At 43.5% G+C, this 18028-nt stretch overlaps 1 protein-coding gene across 1 annotated transcript; it reads left to right on the top strand.

The window, feature by feature from the left end:
• Positions 1 to 276: 276 nt before the first annotated feature.
• LOC105035201 (G-type lectin S-receptor-like serine/threonine-protein kinase At2g19130) lies at positions 277 to 2831 on the top strand. The gene has a single exon (XM_010910654.4). It carries the CDS (start codon positions 323 to 325, stop codon positions 2714 to 2716), a length of 2394 nt encoding a protein of 797 aa, XP_010908956.3. The 5' UTR covers positions 277 to 322; the 3' UTR covers positions 2717 to 2831.
• Positions 2832 to 18028: the final 15197 nt, after the last annotated feature.

Here is an 18028-nt window from a genome sequence, read left to right as displayed (position 1 = left end):
AAAATTTATAGGATGTTGACCACAGTTAAATAAATCTAGTAAATTTAAATCAAAATTAGTCATCCAGTTTTTTTTTTTGCTTTTTTTTTTTTTTTTTTTGTAAGACCTTAACCAGTCAAAGTCTTTCGAGCTATGTGATACCGATTGGAATGACCTCAACGTAAGGACGGGGCCTCACTGACTGGGAGGTCGATGGAAGACCACTCAAGCATGTCCTACGCATCTATTTAAGTTGTCTTATGCTCGGCTTTTCCATGTCTCACCTGTTAGTCAATAATATAGCAGCCATGGCCTTCCTCTTCTTCTTCTTCTAATATCTTCCATGTCTTTCCTCTTACTCCGTAGTATAGCAGCCATGAGTCATCCTCTGTTCTTTTCTTTCCTATTTATCTTCCTTAGCCCTCTTAACATCCCGCACACTTTTGCAGCCAATTCCATCTCTATGAACCACCCTCTCTCAGGAAACCAGACCATAATCTCACAAGGTGGCAATTTTGTGCTAGGCTTCTTCCAGCCAGGTAACAAATCCGCCCACAACTACTACATAGGCATCTGGTTCAACAAGGTCTCACAGCTCACTCCAGTTTGGGTAGCAAACAGGGAGACACCCATCTCTGATCCAACCTCATCAGAGCTCAGAATCTCTGATGATGGCAATCTGGTTCTCCTCAATCAGTTCAAGATGCAAGTCTGGTCTACAAACCTTGCCTCCATAGCTTCCAACTCTGCAACCGCTGTGATCCTAGACTCTGGAAACCTTGTTCTTAGAGACGACTCTGACCCATCCAAAGTCCTCTGGCGGAGCTTTGACCACCCAACTGACACATTGTTACCTGGATGCAAGCTTGGAATGAACAAGGTGACTGGAGAGAGGCAGCATCTCAGTTCCTGGAAGAATTCTGATGACCCTGCTCCTGGGATCTTCTCTTTTGGGATAGACCCCCATGGTTCCAGCCAGTACTTCATAGTATGGAACGGAGTCAGGCAGTATTGGAGCAGTGGATATTGGAATGGACATCTCTTCACTGCTGTTCCTCAGATGAAATCAAAAGATATCTACAACTTTGAGTATGTCTCCGATGCGACAGAGAACTACTTCACCTACTCTCCTATCGATGATAAGATGATCTCGAGGTTTGTTATGGGTACCTTAGGGCAAGTCAAGCAGCTGACCTGGCTGGAGGAAAACCAGCAGTGGATGCTGTTCTGGTCTCAACCCGAACGTCAGTGTGATGTCTACGCTCTCTGTGGTCCTTTTGGCAGCTGCAATGAGAAGAGCCTGCCCTTCTGCAGCTGTTTGAAGGGCTTCAGTGAGGCTTCTCCGAGCAATTGGGATTTGGGCGATCAGAGTCAGGGCTGCGTGAGAAACACTCCATTGCAGTGCAGTACCAAGAGCTCGGGTCATGGGGATAAAGATGAGTTCTTTATGATGCCTGGTATGAGATTGCCCATTAATAACCATTCTGTAGCAGTTGCTAGTAGTGAAGATTGTGAATTAGCTTGCTTGAAGAATTGCTCTTGTACTGCTTATGCTTATAGTAGGGGATGCACTGTATGGTATGGAGACTTGCTTAATTTACAACAGCTGTCAGATGGATCGATCGGGGAGACCCTTTACCTCCGTCTAGCTGCTTCGAAGCTGCCAAATAAAAAATCCAGTAAGGAACTACTTATTGGAGCTGTGGTGGGTGCGGTGGTCAGCATTTTAGCATTGTCTGCAATTGCTTCTTTCATGCTGATTTCAGGATATCGACAGAGAAGAATGATTGGTATTGCAAAAGCCATGGAAAATAATTTGGTGCTGTTTAAGTATGGTGACCTGCAGCGAATAACCAAAAATTTTACAGAGAAATTAGGGGGAGGAGGTTTTGGTTCCATCTACAAAGGGCTCCTACCTGACTCGACTGTCGTTGCTGTAAAGAAGCTTGAAGGTCTTCATCAAAGGGAGAAGGAATTCCGAACCGAGGTGAGAACTATCGGACAGATTCAGCATGTTAACTTGGTTCGCCTTCGTGGATTCTGTTCTGAAGGGACTAAAAGGTTGCTGGTCTATGATTATATGCCAAACAGTTCTCTAGACACTATGCTATTTCAAAGCAATTCCACGATTTTGGAATGGAAAACCAGGTACCAGATTGCCCTTGGAGCCGCTAGAGGATTAGCTTATCTCCATGAGAAATGCAGGGACTGCATCATACATTGTGACATCAAACCAGAGAATATATTCCTGGATGCCTCTTTTGTACCAAAACTGGCAGGTTTCGGTCTTGCAAAGCTTGTGGGCCGTGACTGCAGTAGAGTTCTGACGACAATGAGGGGAACCATAGGCTATCTTGCACCAGAATGGATCTTCGGTGTGCCTATCACATCCAAAGTTGATGTTTATAGCTATGGGATGATGCTTTTGGAGATCATATCAGGCAGGAGAAATGCAGAGCAATCAGAAGAAGGAAAGAATGCCTTTTTCCCTGCATTAGCTGTTCATAAAGTTACAGAAGAAGATGTTCTTAGCTTGTTGGATCTCAAGTTGAATGGTGATGCTGACTTGGAAGAGCTTGATCGAGCCTGTAAGGTTGCTTGTTGGTGTATTCAGGATAATGAGTTTCACCGGCCATCAATGGGGCAAGTTGTTCAAATTCTAGAGGGTGTCGTCGACGTAAACATGCCTCCTGTTCCAAGGTCACTTCATCTTCTTGCAGAGAACTTGAGAGAATAGTCTTCTAGTTGGATTTGTCTTCAGGTCAAAATTCCAAAATTCATAATTCCAACTCAACTAGCTGTCAACCTAAACTAACGTGTTCAACATTCTAAGGGATGAGAGTTTTGAGATATTTCAATTTCCCATGTTTAGTTTGACTAAGCCTGTATTTTGTTAGCTTCTATCCAGGTATAAGAGTTTCAAGCTGCATGCTAGCTATGGCTTCTCTGACATAGTTAGGAGTTTGATCTGCTCAAATTCTGTGCTAATGATAAAAATAAAGGAATTTTTTTTTTTCTAAGAGAAGATGATTAAAAAGGATTACACTCGAAAGACAAGCTCATGATTCTTATGTTTTATCACAGTTGAAGGAAGCTTCTATGTTGCCCTCGTGTTGCCCAATGAATGAATATTTATGCTAATGTGCTTGGCAGCAACACCTTTTTTCCCCCTTCTGGGTCTGAAGGTAAACTATCATGTTGATCATAGTAAAATTCAATAAATAATGCACACCAAAGCAAAGTTCTTCATGTAACAAAGAAACTAGTAGCATTGGAGGAGGAAAGCATTGATCATCTCTTCTTTACATGTAGAAACTCCAAGCACATATGGCTATATCTCACCCTGCAGCTATCTATAGCATCACTTCCAATCAGCATCCACGAACTATGGGGAGAGTGGAGGGAGAACCTACCTCACAACATCCCAAAGCTAGAATAGGATTGCATTGCTGTTGCAAAACTATGGTGCATCTGGAAGGAACGCAACAATAGGATCTTCCGGTTTCAAGCGAACTCCTACATCAAGACAATTGAAATCACCTACTCAACGTTGAGAGGCTGGCTTAGCCAAACGAAACTACAAGCCAATACCTGTTTACTTGACCTGCTACAAAATTTTGGATGAAAGAGACGTCCGGAATTCTTCTGAATAGTCTGCAACTGCACTCCTAGAAGCGGTAAACAAAGAACAGAGCAGCAACAAAATTAGACATTCTGACAGTCTGGAAATCTAAAACCTAGAAAGCCTGCTCTAAAAATAGGAGAACCTGTATCAACATTTCAAAACCTACCACAGCACCCAAAACATGTATCTGAAAATCTGTTAATTGCACAACCTGACAACACAAAGCTGTAATTGAATTCCTCTTTCCAAACCTTTTGACCTGCTGTCAAACTCCTTCAGCTTGACGCACCATCTTCTGTAAATATTTTTTCACTAATGAAATTGGGTGGTTCTACCTCCCACTTCATCAAAAAACAAAAAAGAAGAAGAAACTAATAGGGTTACTGTGATGGCCCGGCCCGAGTAAAGAATCCCAGCCCACCAAAGCCCAAACAAAAAAAAAAAAAAACAGAGGAGAAGACTCCCGAAGTGAGTCTTCTTCCTCCATTCACCGGCTCCCAATCGGAGTCGGAAAAGAGCCCCCTCTGGCTCTATTTAAGGAGGAGATCTCTCCTCTCTCCCTTCCACCAAAGACCCGAGATCCAGTCGGCGGCAATCGCAGGAAAACCACCGTGGAGATCCATCCCTGTGCCCATCCAATTGCTCGCCGAAAAAGCCTCGCCGGCGTCGGAGGTAAGCCTCCTCCCCTTTCTCTCTTCTCCCCTTTTCTTCCCATGCCTGTGTGCACGCTCACCGGCGACCGGAGTCACCGGATTTTATTGCGGAAGAAACATCTATTTTACCTATTTTTTCTTCGATTTTCCGACGCCAGTGGTCACCGCCGACCACCGGTTTGGTCCCTCCGAGCCATGGGATCGTCGGCCCTTGTCGCCGGCCACCGTCATGCCGGCTGCGGTCCTTGATCGGTCGAGCAAAGGAGGGGACCACCTCGTCCCCTGTTTTGGCCCAAGTTAAAACCGAGAAGAAGAAAAGAAGAAGAAGAAGGAAAAGAAAAGAAAAGAAAAAGAAAAAGAAAAGAAAAAGAAAAAGAAAAGAAGAAGAAAGAAAAGAAAAAAAAGAAAAGAAGGAAAAAAGAAAAGAAAAAGGAAAAAAAGAAAGAAAAGAAAAAAAGAAGAAGAAGAAAAATAAAATAATAATAATATAATAATAATAAATAGGATTTTCTCTCCTCTCTCTTTCGTGAAGAAAAAGAAAAAAAAGAAAGAAAAGAAGAAAAAAATAAAATAAATTAATTAATAAATAATGATATAAATAATAAAATATGAGAAAGAGAGTTTCTCTCTCTTTCCTCTCTTTCTTCAACCTGAACTAGTATTTTCTCTCTCTAGAATTGGATGTTCTCTCTTTAGAATCCTCTCTCTAAGTATTTCTCTCTCCTAAAATTTTTTAGAATTTTGAGAAGAATGATGATGAATTTAAATGATCCTAGTGATGAATTTTTGATCTGCAATCGTCGGACGGTATACCGACACCCACTTTGATCAGATTAGGTATTTTTAAGATTCTATTTTTCATGATTTTATTGAATTATCCATATGATAATCTGAGCATGATTTGATCTGATCGATCGAATTTGTTGAATCATATTGTCTGAAGAATTCAAGATGAATTTTTTCTCTTTAAAATTTTCTCTCTCTAAAATATTCTCTCTCTTAATTGATTCTCTCTCTAAAAAGATAAGTGAATGAAGAAATTTCTTTTAATAGTCCTAATCTGATTCTAATGAAGAATCATGATCCATGATTGTCAGACAGCGTACTGGCACCCACCTTGATCAGACCATGAATCTTTAGATTTGATCATCCATGATTTCGATTTAGCCATGACTTGATTTGATCATGTTGATTTCACCAATCGAGATATTGGACCAATCGTAATGTTAGATTATGTCACCTGATCAATTCGAATTGTACCTTATGAATTCTCTCTCCTCTAATTATCTCTCTCTACTTGATTTTATGAAATCAATGAAGAAATCTCGGTCCTATCACTTTGAATTCGATTTGATCTGATAGTCAAACTTTGGATCATTTAGGTCCTAATTAGATTTTGATTAGATAAAATTAGATGATCAGATCCAATCTAAATCGTTGAAATATGGTACTCGTATTCTTTCTAATTATTGAAATTAATTCTGTATAGGATTGTGGATGTTTGATCATGGGATATCGCGATATGATCTACGAACAAAATTTTTGAAAAAAAATTTATAGAATTATGTGAGTTTATTGGAATGCGTTCGAGATAAGTAATGTTTTACTTTTTTTAGATTTATCGATAAATTATAATATATTTTTCTGACATGATTTATGAAATGATGCATGAATTGGATGAATGATATTTTGTTATGAAAATATCTTATTTGAAATGTTATGATGAAGCATGATTGAACATATTGATTCTATGATGCATTATATTGATTGATTTTGATACTACATGATTATATATTTTATTACCGAAATTAGGATATGAAACATGATTTATGAAGAATTCTGATATAAGAACAATATGAATTGACAACCTAACTATGTAAAGGACCCTGCCAATGGGGACATATACATTGGCAATTGATTTGTCCTGAGGATTCATGTCACTAGAGAGACCAGCGACAAACCACCAGAGAGACCAGCGATTTTGAAAGATTTTGCTGCCAGATGATTTGTAGCTCACCGCAAGAAGATACGCGGTGTTATGACCCTACCATAGGAAAAATATGGTCATAGCTCATGGTTGACGAAAAGAATTGAAGAACAAAAAAAATTGAAATCTCGAAAGAAACTTAAATTTTTAAAAAAGAAATAAATTTGGCATGAATTATATTGCATAATTAGAAATTAATTTCAAATTAATGAACTCTATATGCTTATTTTCTATAAATAATTATTTACTTAAATGCCTGATGAAACATATTGAGAAGTGATCATTGCTTACTGGGCTGTCTAGCTCATTATCTCCTATTTTACTGTTTTTACAGATGTTGAGGAATTAAGATGATACAAGATATGAATAGAAGAGTGATCAGAAGTAGAATCTCTATATTTTTAATTTAGGTTGAAAGTCTTATTGAATTTGATGTAAGGCCTATGAATTATTGTTGAATTTATTAAGATATTAAAGAAAAAATTTAGATCGTTATATTTTGGATTTAATTTATTGACTAATTATTCCATTGTTATTTTAGAATAGCATGATAAGATGCCTTGCATGCTTATGGGAAGAGTTTTTTATGAGTATACGGTGGTTCCCATGACCCTCGATTCACAATCTCGGATCGGAGGCATGACAATTAATATGGTATCAGAGCATTAGTAGATGAACTAAGATGTGTATAAAAGGAGTGTTAGTGGATAGACATTAAGGACATTATGGTGTAGATATTTGATGATTGTAGTGGGAGAAATCTTTATGAACTTTTGATTAAATATTGAGATTATGTATGAAAAGATCACAAGAGATTATGACATATAGAATTTAAAATATGATGGATGATCTATTGATCATGATATGATTAGTTAGATTTTGATTGAAAGTAATTACAAAAGGATTGACATAAAATTTTATTGTGCATTATGGTTATTAATTGGATCATTGGTTATTCAAGTGAATCGTAAGTTCAAATTCAATGTGAGAATAATACTATGATATTACTTCTAGTTGAAAAGTTGACTATTATTGGCAAGATAAAGATTTGATAATAAAATATTATTCCAGAATGGGCTAAGAAAGTTTTTTTTATGATGTTTGATTGGAATATTTATCGAAAGTGAACTTGGTATGTAGATCATATATAAAGTGGCATATTAGGATGAATGCATATTTGGAGATATTGCAAAGAAACCTATTTTTTATTGATGAAATTGATTTTGAGATTGTAGGATATTCATCGTATTGGAAGCTTTAATCATCATCCTTAGATCTAAATAATGGATCTTATTATGTCTCTTGGAGACTACATGATGTGTATGAAATTTTAATTTAAAGATTTCATATCTAAGTTGATCAAAAGATTTTCTGATATTATTATTCAGGTTGTTAATGAAAAATTGATATCTTTAGATTAAGATAAAAGATCTGATTTATATTTATTTCAGATTAAGGGATCCATATGAATTTATAATTTAGAAATTTTGGATTTAGAAATTGATATGGAGTTCCTTTGCTTTTATTAACGAGGTCCCTAATTGAATCTATTATTAAATAGAGATTTGATTTTTTTTTGAAGCTTGTATGATTGTTATGAAAGGATATTTGATAGATATTAAAAATTCTGATGATAGAAATTTTAGAAAAAAAAAATAATGATTTGAAATTTTTATATATTCTGATTATGTCCAAATTTGGTGGAGCATCGAAGGATTTTTTTCATTGATTTGACTTATAAGGATTTTTTGTTTGAAAATTATTGAATTGAATTGATATGAGAATTAAGATTTGATTCATATTGATTATAGTAAATCTATATGATGGTTTAAATATGATATTGGACTCAAGGGTTAATCAAGATTATTGTACACCAGTAAAAGTATGAATGAGAATCGAAAGTTAATCTTTGACTTCAATTGAAATTTAAAATTTTAGATCTTTTCTATTGATAAGATAAAGAAATAATTTGATCAAATTTTTTTTTTGATGAACCTAAGAAATTTTGATTGTTAGATCAGAGTGCGCAGCGGAAGCATGGTAATCTGGATTACTTTGAGTAAGTTAGGAATGTTGACCCTTTGAGTTAAAGAATTATGATAGATGATATGGTTTAATACAAAAAATTTATTGATATTAGAAAAAATAATATTTTAAAATTTTAAATTATTTTAGATATCCTAATATAATTTTTAAAAGTAGTGCTTCCACCTACTATGCTACAAAAATATTTAGCATCCTAAATTTTAGGATGATCTATTATGAACTTCTACTACGAGCGGTCTACTCCAAACTTCTACTGCAAGCGGTCTACTCCGAACTTATACTACGAGCGGTCTACTCCGGATCTCTACTGTAAGCGAATTCTATCCAAGCTTAAACTGTAAATAAATTTCTTCCGAACTTCTATTACAGGTAGACTTCAGCCGAGCTCCTACAGTGGACGGATCCCAGACGAGCTTCTACAACGGGACAGGCTCCACCGGCCAGGTCACTACTCCGAGCTCCCACGACAACCGATCTTCGATCGAGCTTCTACAATAAGCGGCCTCCATTCAGCCTTCTACAAGAATCGGACTCCATCTGAACTTCCATAGTGGATGGATTCTGGACAAACTTCTACAACAGACGGGCTTCAGCAGCTGAATTTCTACAACGATCGACCACCTCCGATGTCTGCAGTGCCTCCCCAGCCATCAACCTTCAATAGTGTCAGTCGGACTTCAACAACGCCAACCAAACTTCCACAGGATCCTCCAGACTCCTCCAGCGGACAAACCTCCCCAACACCATCTAAAGTCTACTGTCGGTCGACCCTTTGCCAGATTCCTCATGAAACCAGACTTTCCCAATAGAAAGTCTCCGTTCGAGCTTCTACAAAAGATGGTTCTCGCCTGCAGCATCAGTGCTCTAGGCACCCAACAACAGTAGACCCATCGCAACCTCAAAAATATTCGAGCTTCTTCTGGATTGATGAGACAGAGAGCCATTCCGCTCCATCAGACATCCCAATCGAGCTTCAGTCGACAGATCCAAACTCTCTGGCAAGTCACGACAATGGCCACCACCCTACTCCACACTCTGTAATGGATTCCACATGGCTCCACCACTCTCTGGCAAGTCACGACAAAGGACACCACTCCACTCTCCGTAACAAACTCCATGTGGCCCTGAACGGCCCCCTGACACCACTACTCTCCGTAACAAACTCCGTGTGACCCTGAACGGCCCACTACCAGGCGGTTTCAGACGTCGCTATCAATCAGTTACGCTCTCCATCTATAAAAAGGGACCCCCAGATACGTTCTTCTCTAAGCTCTAAACTCTATCTCGAAACTCTGCTAAAATTTCCATTCGAGCACTCCATTTCTGTTGAAGCAGAGTACTAACTTGAGCATCGGAGGGTCTTACCGGAACACCCCCAACTCTGATTTAAACTTTTCTTGCAGGTCCCGGTGGCAGCCGCGGTTATCTCAACACCACCTTCTCCGGCGTCGGTGGAATTCTGCACCAATAGAATTTGAATTGGAGCTAGAGGAAGGGCTGTGTCTTCGCAGTATCCTTCTTCTCAAAGGAGTGCTCAACGGGACTGTCTCTGGTCACCTTCTCCAACATCTACTTCTCCTTCTCCTATCAGATATCCACCTGATGCCTCCCCGAAAGGCATCCACCAGATGATCCACGGCCTCGACGGCCATATCTCAGCGAGCTCCGCAAACTCCAGCCTCGTCTCCAGTTTCTCAGGCTCCTCCTCCTCCGACAATGGTAGTCGACATGGAGCAGTTCGACTTGCTGGTTCAACAAGTTAGGGGCCTCACCGAAGCAGTGCAGGCCATGCAGCAGCAGCCGCAGCAGTAGCAAACATCAGTGCGGCTGGAAAGAGCATCGCCGGAGTTTCAGAATCCGATGACCGGGTGGGCCACTTGGGCAAGTCACCCCGTCTTCCCCAAAAAAGGGAAACAGAAGGCGGAGAGCCCACCATCCGATCATGATTCCACCCCCGAAGAGTCCCTACCTCCATTCCACCAGAAGACCCTCGAGACTTGTAGTCGAGAGGACCTCCTGGATCAAAGATTACAAGAGATGAACCGATGGATCGAAGAGCTCCGCCATGCTCCCATTGCTTATGGTGAGGATATCTGCACTGACCCTCCTTTCTCTCAAATGATCATGCAGGAGCCAATCCCGCCGAACTTCAACCTCCCCCAATTCGAGAGCTACGATGGGACCTCGGATCCGGTTGACCACCTGGAGGCCTTCTGGATAATGATGCTGCTCTATGGTGCACCAGACGCCATCCTGTGTCGAGCTTTCCCATCTACCTTGAAGGGAGCAGCAAGAAATTGGTACTCGGCACTGATGTCAGGTACTATCTTCTCCTTTGATCAGATGAGCCACTAGTTCATTGCTTATTTCGTCAGCAGCCGGCATCCATGGAGAGGTTCAGAGTCCCTCATCAATATCAAGCAAAAGGAGGGAGAATCCATTCGAGCTTACATCAACCATTTTAACGTCGCCGCGTTGGAGGTCCGAAACTTGGACCAATCGATCATGATGGCCGCCCTGAAGGGCGGTCTTCAAAAGAATGATCTTCTATTTTTCCTGAAAAAGAAGTATCCCAGGGACTTTGCTGATTTGCTGGCTCAGACCGAAGGATATGTCCGAGTAGAAGAAGCCTTCAAGATGAAGGATGAGGAGGCCGCGAAAGAGCGGCAGGCAAGAGACTCCAACAAGCCCGCAATTGAAAATGGGTCAAGTGAAACTCGACCACATTCTCGAACTCCTTCTGGACACAAGCGTGTCCAAACTCCTCCTCGGGCTCGTAGGCAGAGAAGCCCGGACCGCAAAGTTCGATGAGGCTCTCCCCCGGGAAGATTCCACAGCTACACCCCTCTCAACGCATCGAAAACTCAAGTGCTGATGGAGGTTAGGGAGCAGCTGCCAAGGTCGGAAAGGATACGCACACACCTCAAAAAGTGCAAACCTAACAAGTTCTGCCTCTATCATCGTGACCACAGCCACGACACAGAGGAGTGCATTCAACTTTGAGATGAGATCAAGGAGCTCATCAGATGAGGTCGGCTCGACAGATTCATTCGACGCCGACCTGAAGGTAGGAAAGATCAGCCAAAGGCCCTACCGCAACCGGAGCCGCCAAGGAGGGAGGAGTAGCCTGAAGATCGACCTCCAATTGGGATTATCAACTCCATCTCTAGAGAACCCCAACAGGGAGCAGACCCTCCGTGGCTATGGGATTTGAAAAATCGAAGAATGTATTACCAATAGCTTTGCCTTAAATAAAAGTTTCTTTCATATTTGCATATCTTTTCTTTTGGCGTGAGCTTATAATGACAGGGAGTAGCTCCTTCCGACAATCGAAACTAAGCATGTTAGGAACAAGAGGAGGACCTCATCCTAACATGAATAAAGTTGAAGGCTCGATTACTTAAAAACCGGATGGGGGGAGAGACCCTTACAACGGCCCTTATGTGCCCCCACAGCCATGTTAGGAACAAGAGGAGAACCTCGTCCTAACATGAGCAAAGTCGAAGGCCCAGTTACTTAAAGACTGGATGAGGAGAGAGGCCCTTACAACAGCCCTTATGTGCCCCCACAGCCATGTTAGGAATAGGAGGAGAACCTCATCCTAACATGAGCAAAATCGAAGGCCCGGTTACTTAAAGATCGGATGGAGGGAGAGGCCCTTACAACGGCCCTTATGTACCCCCACAGTCATGTTAGGAACAGGAGGAGAACCTCATCCTAACATGAGCAAAGTCAAAGGCCCGGTTACTTAAAGACCGGACGGGAGGAGAGGCCTTACAACGGCCCTTATGTGCCCCCACAGCCATGTTAGGAACAGGAGGAGAACCTCGTCCTAACATGAGTAAAGTTGAAGGTCCGATTACTTAAAGATCGGATGGAGGGAGAGGCCCTTACAACGGCCCTTATGTGCCCCCACAACCATGTTAGGAACAGGAGGAGAATCTCGTCCTAACATGAGCAAAGTTGAAGGTCCGATTATCTAGAGATCGGATGAGGAGAGAGGCCCTTGCAACAGCCCTTACGTGCCCCCACAACCCTGTTAGGAACAGGAGAACCTCATCCTAACACGAGCTGAAATTGACTGTCGGGAATAGGAGGAGAACCTCATCCTGACACAAATGAAGATCCGATCGATCAAGACCGGATGAAGAGGAAAGACTCCTCAATGGCTCCTCTACACTCCCACGACCCCAATAAGAGCAGAGGGAAAACCCTCACTCGAATACAAAAAAAAAAGAGGGGGAGATGAAAAGGGAAAGCGATGAACTACACCAGTGATAAGTGAAAAACAAACTACATCAAAGACACAAGGAACCTCGTCTCAATGAGGAAGGAGACTCTTATCGAAAATCCTCAGTCGCTAAGAGGGAACTCAACACAGGCCGAGGAAAAATCAACTTTCTCAAGGTAACGAGAAGTTCGGGCCCCCAAGCTCAAGCATCGGGAGGAAGCGTCAAACTCAAATAGCCTCGAAAAGACCTACGATCATGAACAAAAAGGACAAATCAACACGGCGGCGACGAGAAACCTCCAAACAACGTGACATCGAACAAGACAAAAGACAAAAGAAGTTTGGTAAATGACAACTCAAAGCAAGAATGGATGAGGAATTACAAACAACGTCGATGTCGAACAAAATGGAGGACAAAAGAAGTTCGGTAAACGACAACTTGATACAAGAATGGACAAGGTAATGAAAAGTTTTTTTTTTATTTCATTAGTGAAGTGTACATTACAAAGCCCTGAAGGTCCAAAAAAGAAAAATGACAAGAAAAGAAAAAGAATACATGGAAGGATGAAAGGTAAAAAGAAGCTTTAAGGAAGCTCGGCTTCTTCCAACTTCGAGCTCTCGGTTCCAGTCATTATTAGGGACTGCTTTAAGTTTCCGACTTCTTCTTCTAGTTTCATCTTTCTTAGCACATTTCTCGGTACATCTGATGGAACCGTCAGCTTTCGCCTTCTGACTCTCAAAGCCTCTTCCTCAGGATCTCGGACTCCGCCTCGGCATCCTTGACCACCTGCTGCTCGTGGACTAGCTAAATCTTCAGCCACTGCAGTTCGGCCTTCTCCTACCCAAGGGCCACAGATAGTTCTTCCATGGTCCCCCTCAAGGAGCGGAGCTCATCAAAGCCTTGTGCAGAGGTGGGCTGGACTCTCTCAGACAACTGCCTCTGAAGGCGGGCAACTTCGACGGTCATCATCTTGAGCTTCCTTCGGTAGTTCTCTACTTGCCCGCACCAGCCGACTCGGTGGGCGTTGTAGTTTGCCTCAGCGTCCTGCAGTTGCTTTTGAAGGTCGAAGAATTTTTTCGACCAGTCTCGATCGCGTTCGGCCTGAGTTGCGAGCCAGGATGAGCTCCCCTCCAACTGGCCGATCTTCTCCCGTGCAGTCGCCAGCTTAACTTCAAGAGAGCTGATCTTGGAAGTCTGAGTCCAAGATCGATCGCTGGCACATTTTCGGAGTTCCTCAAGCTCTGCCATGAAGTCGGCCTTCCTCTGGGTGTATTCCATGAAACCATTTTTGTGGAGGTCCCGAAAGTGAGTAGCCTCCGCAGTGACTTCCGAATGGCTCTTCTTCAGCCGACGAAGTTCGTCATCTAGCTTCTTAGATTTCTCTGTCAAGTGACGAACTTTCTTTCTGAGGTCTCGGATCATCGACTTCAGAGGAATCCCCTGTGGTAGGGGAAGAGCTTCGGTAGGACACTGTCGTTGGGAGACAAGAGCGCCATGACTCAAATTAGTGCAAGAAGACAAAAGAGAAGAAAAAGAATGCAGAAGAAGAAAAAAGAGCTCTCTATAAAGAAGAATCCAATTTCATTGATTAAATAGTTTTTAAGTACAAGAGAATAAAGAAAAGTCATCACAAAGAAAAAATACAAAATTAGAGATTTCGGACCTCTGAGACAGAAGTGGGGGAGCTCTATGCCCCCGGAAGGTTGGTCGCGGCAACCGCGACAGTCGAGGAGGTCCCAACTGGAGGAGGATCGGCAGCGGCTTCGGAAGGTCCGACTTCATCGTCAGACACCTCATCCAAGAAGCCGAGGTCCAGTTCGGAAAATTTGTCAGCCACCTTCTCTTGGCAGAGCTCGAAGCCCTTAATGAAGGCATCCTGATCGAACTGGACCTGCAGATCCTCCATCTCGGAGGAGGTTTTGAACTCCTCCACTGCTCGGGCCCCTGCCTCCGAGGATAGGGATGGGATCTGCACCTTCAGCTCGGAGACCTGTGCCTATAGTTCGAAGACCTCGGCCTCTGCCTTCTTTCTTTCCTCCTCTAAGGTGGCCCTCAGATCGGACAAGGTTTGTCCCTCCTTCTGCAGTGCCTCCTGGAGACTTGTGACCTCGGCGATCTTCTCCTCGAGGTGGGCGGCCTTGGCCAGGCGACCTTCCTCCGCCCGGGCTGCCTCCCTCTTGGCAATCTTCATCGCCTCAACGTTGGCGATGAGCTGGTGTCCAATCTGCAAGAGAGGCCAGGGAGTCAATATAAAGACTAAGGAGTAAACTAAGTAAAGAAGCAAGAAGAAGGAAAAAATGAATTGACCTACCTCGAGAAAAGATCCCAGAGAGTCCCAGACCCGTAGCTCAGGATCAGCAAGGATGATCCTATGGATGACCTTGGGCAGAATGCACCCTTCGACCAGCCTCTTTATTAAATCCCTATTGTTGAAGGGATTTTACCCCAGATCTACCTCGGAGCAGTCGGCCCCCTCGATGGCAGCCTTGCAGCTGCGGCCCTTGCGGGCCAGGGTCTTCTTCCTCCTCCTCCTTTCAACCCCCGGTGCCCCCTCGGGATGAGCCTCTGGAGCGGAAACCTCGATCGGGGGGCTCCATGAAGAGGCTCGGGGGACTTCGGGCTCAACATCAGAAGGGGTGTCGACGGCAACGGCCACCTGAGCAGGCACGGCCAAGCTCGTCTCTTCTATCCTGACTCTCTTCGCCGACCTCGAAGTCACGGTGCCTTTTCTCTTGTGGGTCTTGAGAACCTGGGCTAACCTCCGAGCCACGTCCGTATCCATGTCTGCAATAAAAGAAGATCGACCCAACTCAGAAATAGAATAAAAGAAAGGAGAAGTAAAAAAAAATTATATATATATATAATAATGATAGTACCGACAGGGTCAAGAGGGCTCAGGCCGACGTTGAACAAGAGTTGTTCCTTTAGAAGTTTAGAGAGGAGGGGGGCTGGATAGGCCTCGAGCTTACTGGAGGCTTCGAGGTTGTTCTCTTTCCAGGCTAGAAGCCCGACGAACGGAATCCCTCAGAGAGCCCCAGGGGGGTAATCCCAGCTCCATGGTCGGGCATCGGACGTAGAAGAACCTCTCCTTCCAGTTGTAGATAGAAGAGGGGGCACCTTTCAACAACTCCTTTCTACCGAACTGGCGGGAGAAGTACCACTAGTCCTTTATCGAGGGGTGACGCTTGAAAGTATAGAAATTTCTAAACAAGAAAAGGGTTGGCTGGACTTCGGCTAGGCAACAGAGGAAAAAAAATCCTATTAAAAATCTAAAGGAGTTCGGCGCTACAGAAACTAAAGAAATATTTAAAAAGCAGAAGAGAGCGATGACAAAAGGCGGGAGCAGAAGTCGAAGCCCGACGTGGAAAGCTTCTTGATATAAACAGAAGCAGCCGGGGGGAGGAGCGCTAGCCCAGCCAGTTGGCTCGAGGAGCTCTAGCTCGTACTCCAGAGGAACTCCGTATTGAATCCTAATCAGTGTGAGTTCCTTCGGAGTCAGAGAACTGGGGATGGTGTCTGGTACAAATACCAGACGAGGTTCTTCCACAGAGCTAAGATTTTGGGGAGCTGGGACGGACGAACTCCTAGAACTGCTAGAGGAGGAAGTGCTAGAAGATATTTTGAATCAAAAAAAAATCCTAAAAACCCCAAAAAAATTGAGAGAAATAAGAAACGAAAAGTTTGTGGAAAACTGAACGGATGGAATGTGACAGAAGAAAAATGAAAGAAGAACAGCAGGAGAAAAAACAAGGAGGGAAGTTCTGGAACTAACCTAGGCTGGTCCGAAGGACACAGAGATACAGAGATGGGGACGACACGAAGAACACCTAAGGCCGAAAAGCATGCTGAGGAAGGATAGAGCTCTCAGGAAGAAGAAGGGCACCAACAGGACTCTCAGGCAAAGTGAAATCCCTGGAGCAGGGGAGCGAGTTTAAATAGGCAACAGGGCCAGGCGCAGTAATGATTGCGGATCTCCTCTGGCCGACCTACATTCGTTGCATGTCCCACTCACCATAGCAGGCGGCTGAAAGTGGTTGACAGCTGACAGAGCCATTATTGCGTCATACCTAGAGCAACGCTCCAGCGAGAATTCTGAAAAAATCTTTTCGGATCGCCTTGATTTGAAAAGGCTCCAGCATCAGCGCACCAAACGCCAAAGTATCTAGAAACAACCAAGTACGAAAATCGAGGGAGGCAACTTCGGCTATGAAAGTTTCTCTGTACTTCCTTCATCCAAAACCCGAACTCGAAAGTAGGGAGACTGGTGTTGGGTATAAAATATCCCCAGCCGAAGTTTGTAAAAGACCGACCCTTTCAAGGCTTTTCCGACTTCCAACCTTGTGTGGTGTCTTTCCGAACTCCCTCGACCGTCCGAGCTTCCATAATGCCATCCGGACTTCTCCAACCATGAGCTTCTCCATTCATCCACCGGATTGCTCCAAACGCCCTCTGAACTCCACTATCTGTCGATTTTCTACAGTGATCGACTATTCACAAAATCCCTTCCAGACTTCTTCCGGCCTCAGACGACTCTACTCCGAACTTCTTTCGAACTTCGTCAGTGTCCGACCTTCTCCAACAATGGAATTTCTACAGTAACCAGATTCCATCCAAGTTTCTACGGTGGTCGACCACCTTCCAGATTTCATCCGAGCTCCTACGAGAATCGAATTTCAGCCGAACTCCTACTGCAAGCGATCTACTCCGAACTTCTACTACGAGCGATCTACTCCAAACTTCTACTACGAGCGGTCTACTCCAAACTTCTACTACGAGCGGTCTACTCCAAACTTCTATAGCAAGCGGTCTACTCTGAACTTCTACTATGAGCAGTCTACTCCGGATCTCTACTGTGAGCGAATTCCATCCGAGCTTCTACAGTAAACAAATTTCTTCCGAACTTCTATTACAGGCAGACTTCAGCCGAGCTCCTACAGTGGACGGATTCCAGACGAGCTTCTACAACGGGATAGGCTCCACCGGCCAGGTCACTACTCCGAGCTCCCACGACAACCGATCTTCGATCAAGCTTCTACAATAAGCGATCTCCATTCAGCCTTCTACAAGAATCGGACTCTGTCTGAACTTCCATAGCAGATGGATTCTGGATGAACTTCTATAACAGACGGGCTCCAGCAGCTGGATTTCTACAACGACCGACCGTCTCTGGTGTCTGCCGTACCTCCCCAGCCATCAACCTTCAATAGTGTCAGCCGGACTTCAACAACGCCAACCGGACTTCCACAGGATCCTCTAGACTCCTCCAGCAGACGAACCTCCCCAACGCCATCTGAAGTCCACTGCTGGTCGACCCTTTGCTGGATTTCTCATGAAACCAGACTTTCCTAACAGAAAGTCTCCGTTTGAGCTTCTACAGCAGATGGTTCTCACCTGCAGCATCAACGCTCTAGGCACCCAACAACAGTAGACCCATCGCAACCTCGAAAACATTCGAGCTTCTCCTGGATTGATGAGATAGAGAGCCATTTTGCTCCATCAGACATCC

This window comes from Elaeis guineensis, chromosome 5, assembly GCF_000442705.2.
Source record: "Elaeis guineensis isolate ETL-2024a chromosome 5, EG11, whole genome shotgun sequence".
Taxonomy (NCBI): domain Eukaryota; kingdom Viridiplantae; phylum Streptophyta; class Magnoliopsida; order Arecales; family Arecaceae; genus Elaeis; species Elaeis guineensis.
The sequence above is the reverse complement of the archived record's forward strand: the minus strand, read 5'-3'. Positions and strand labels throughout refer to the sequence as shown.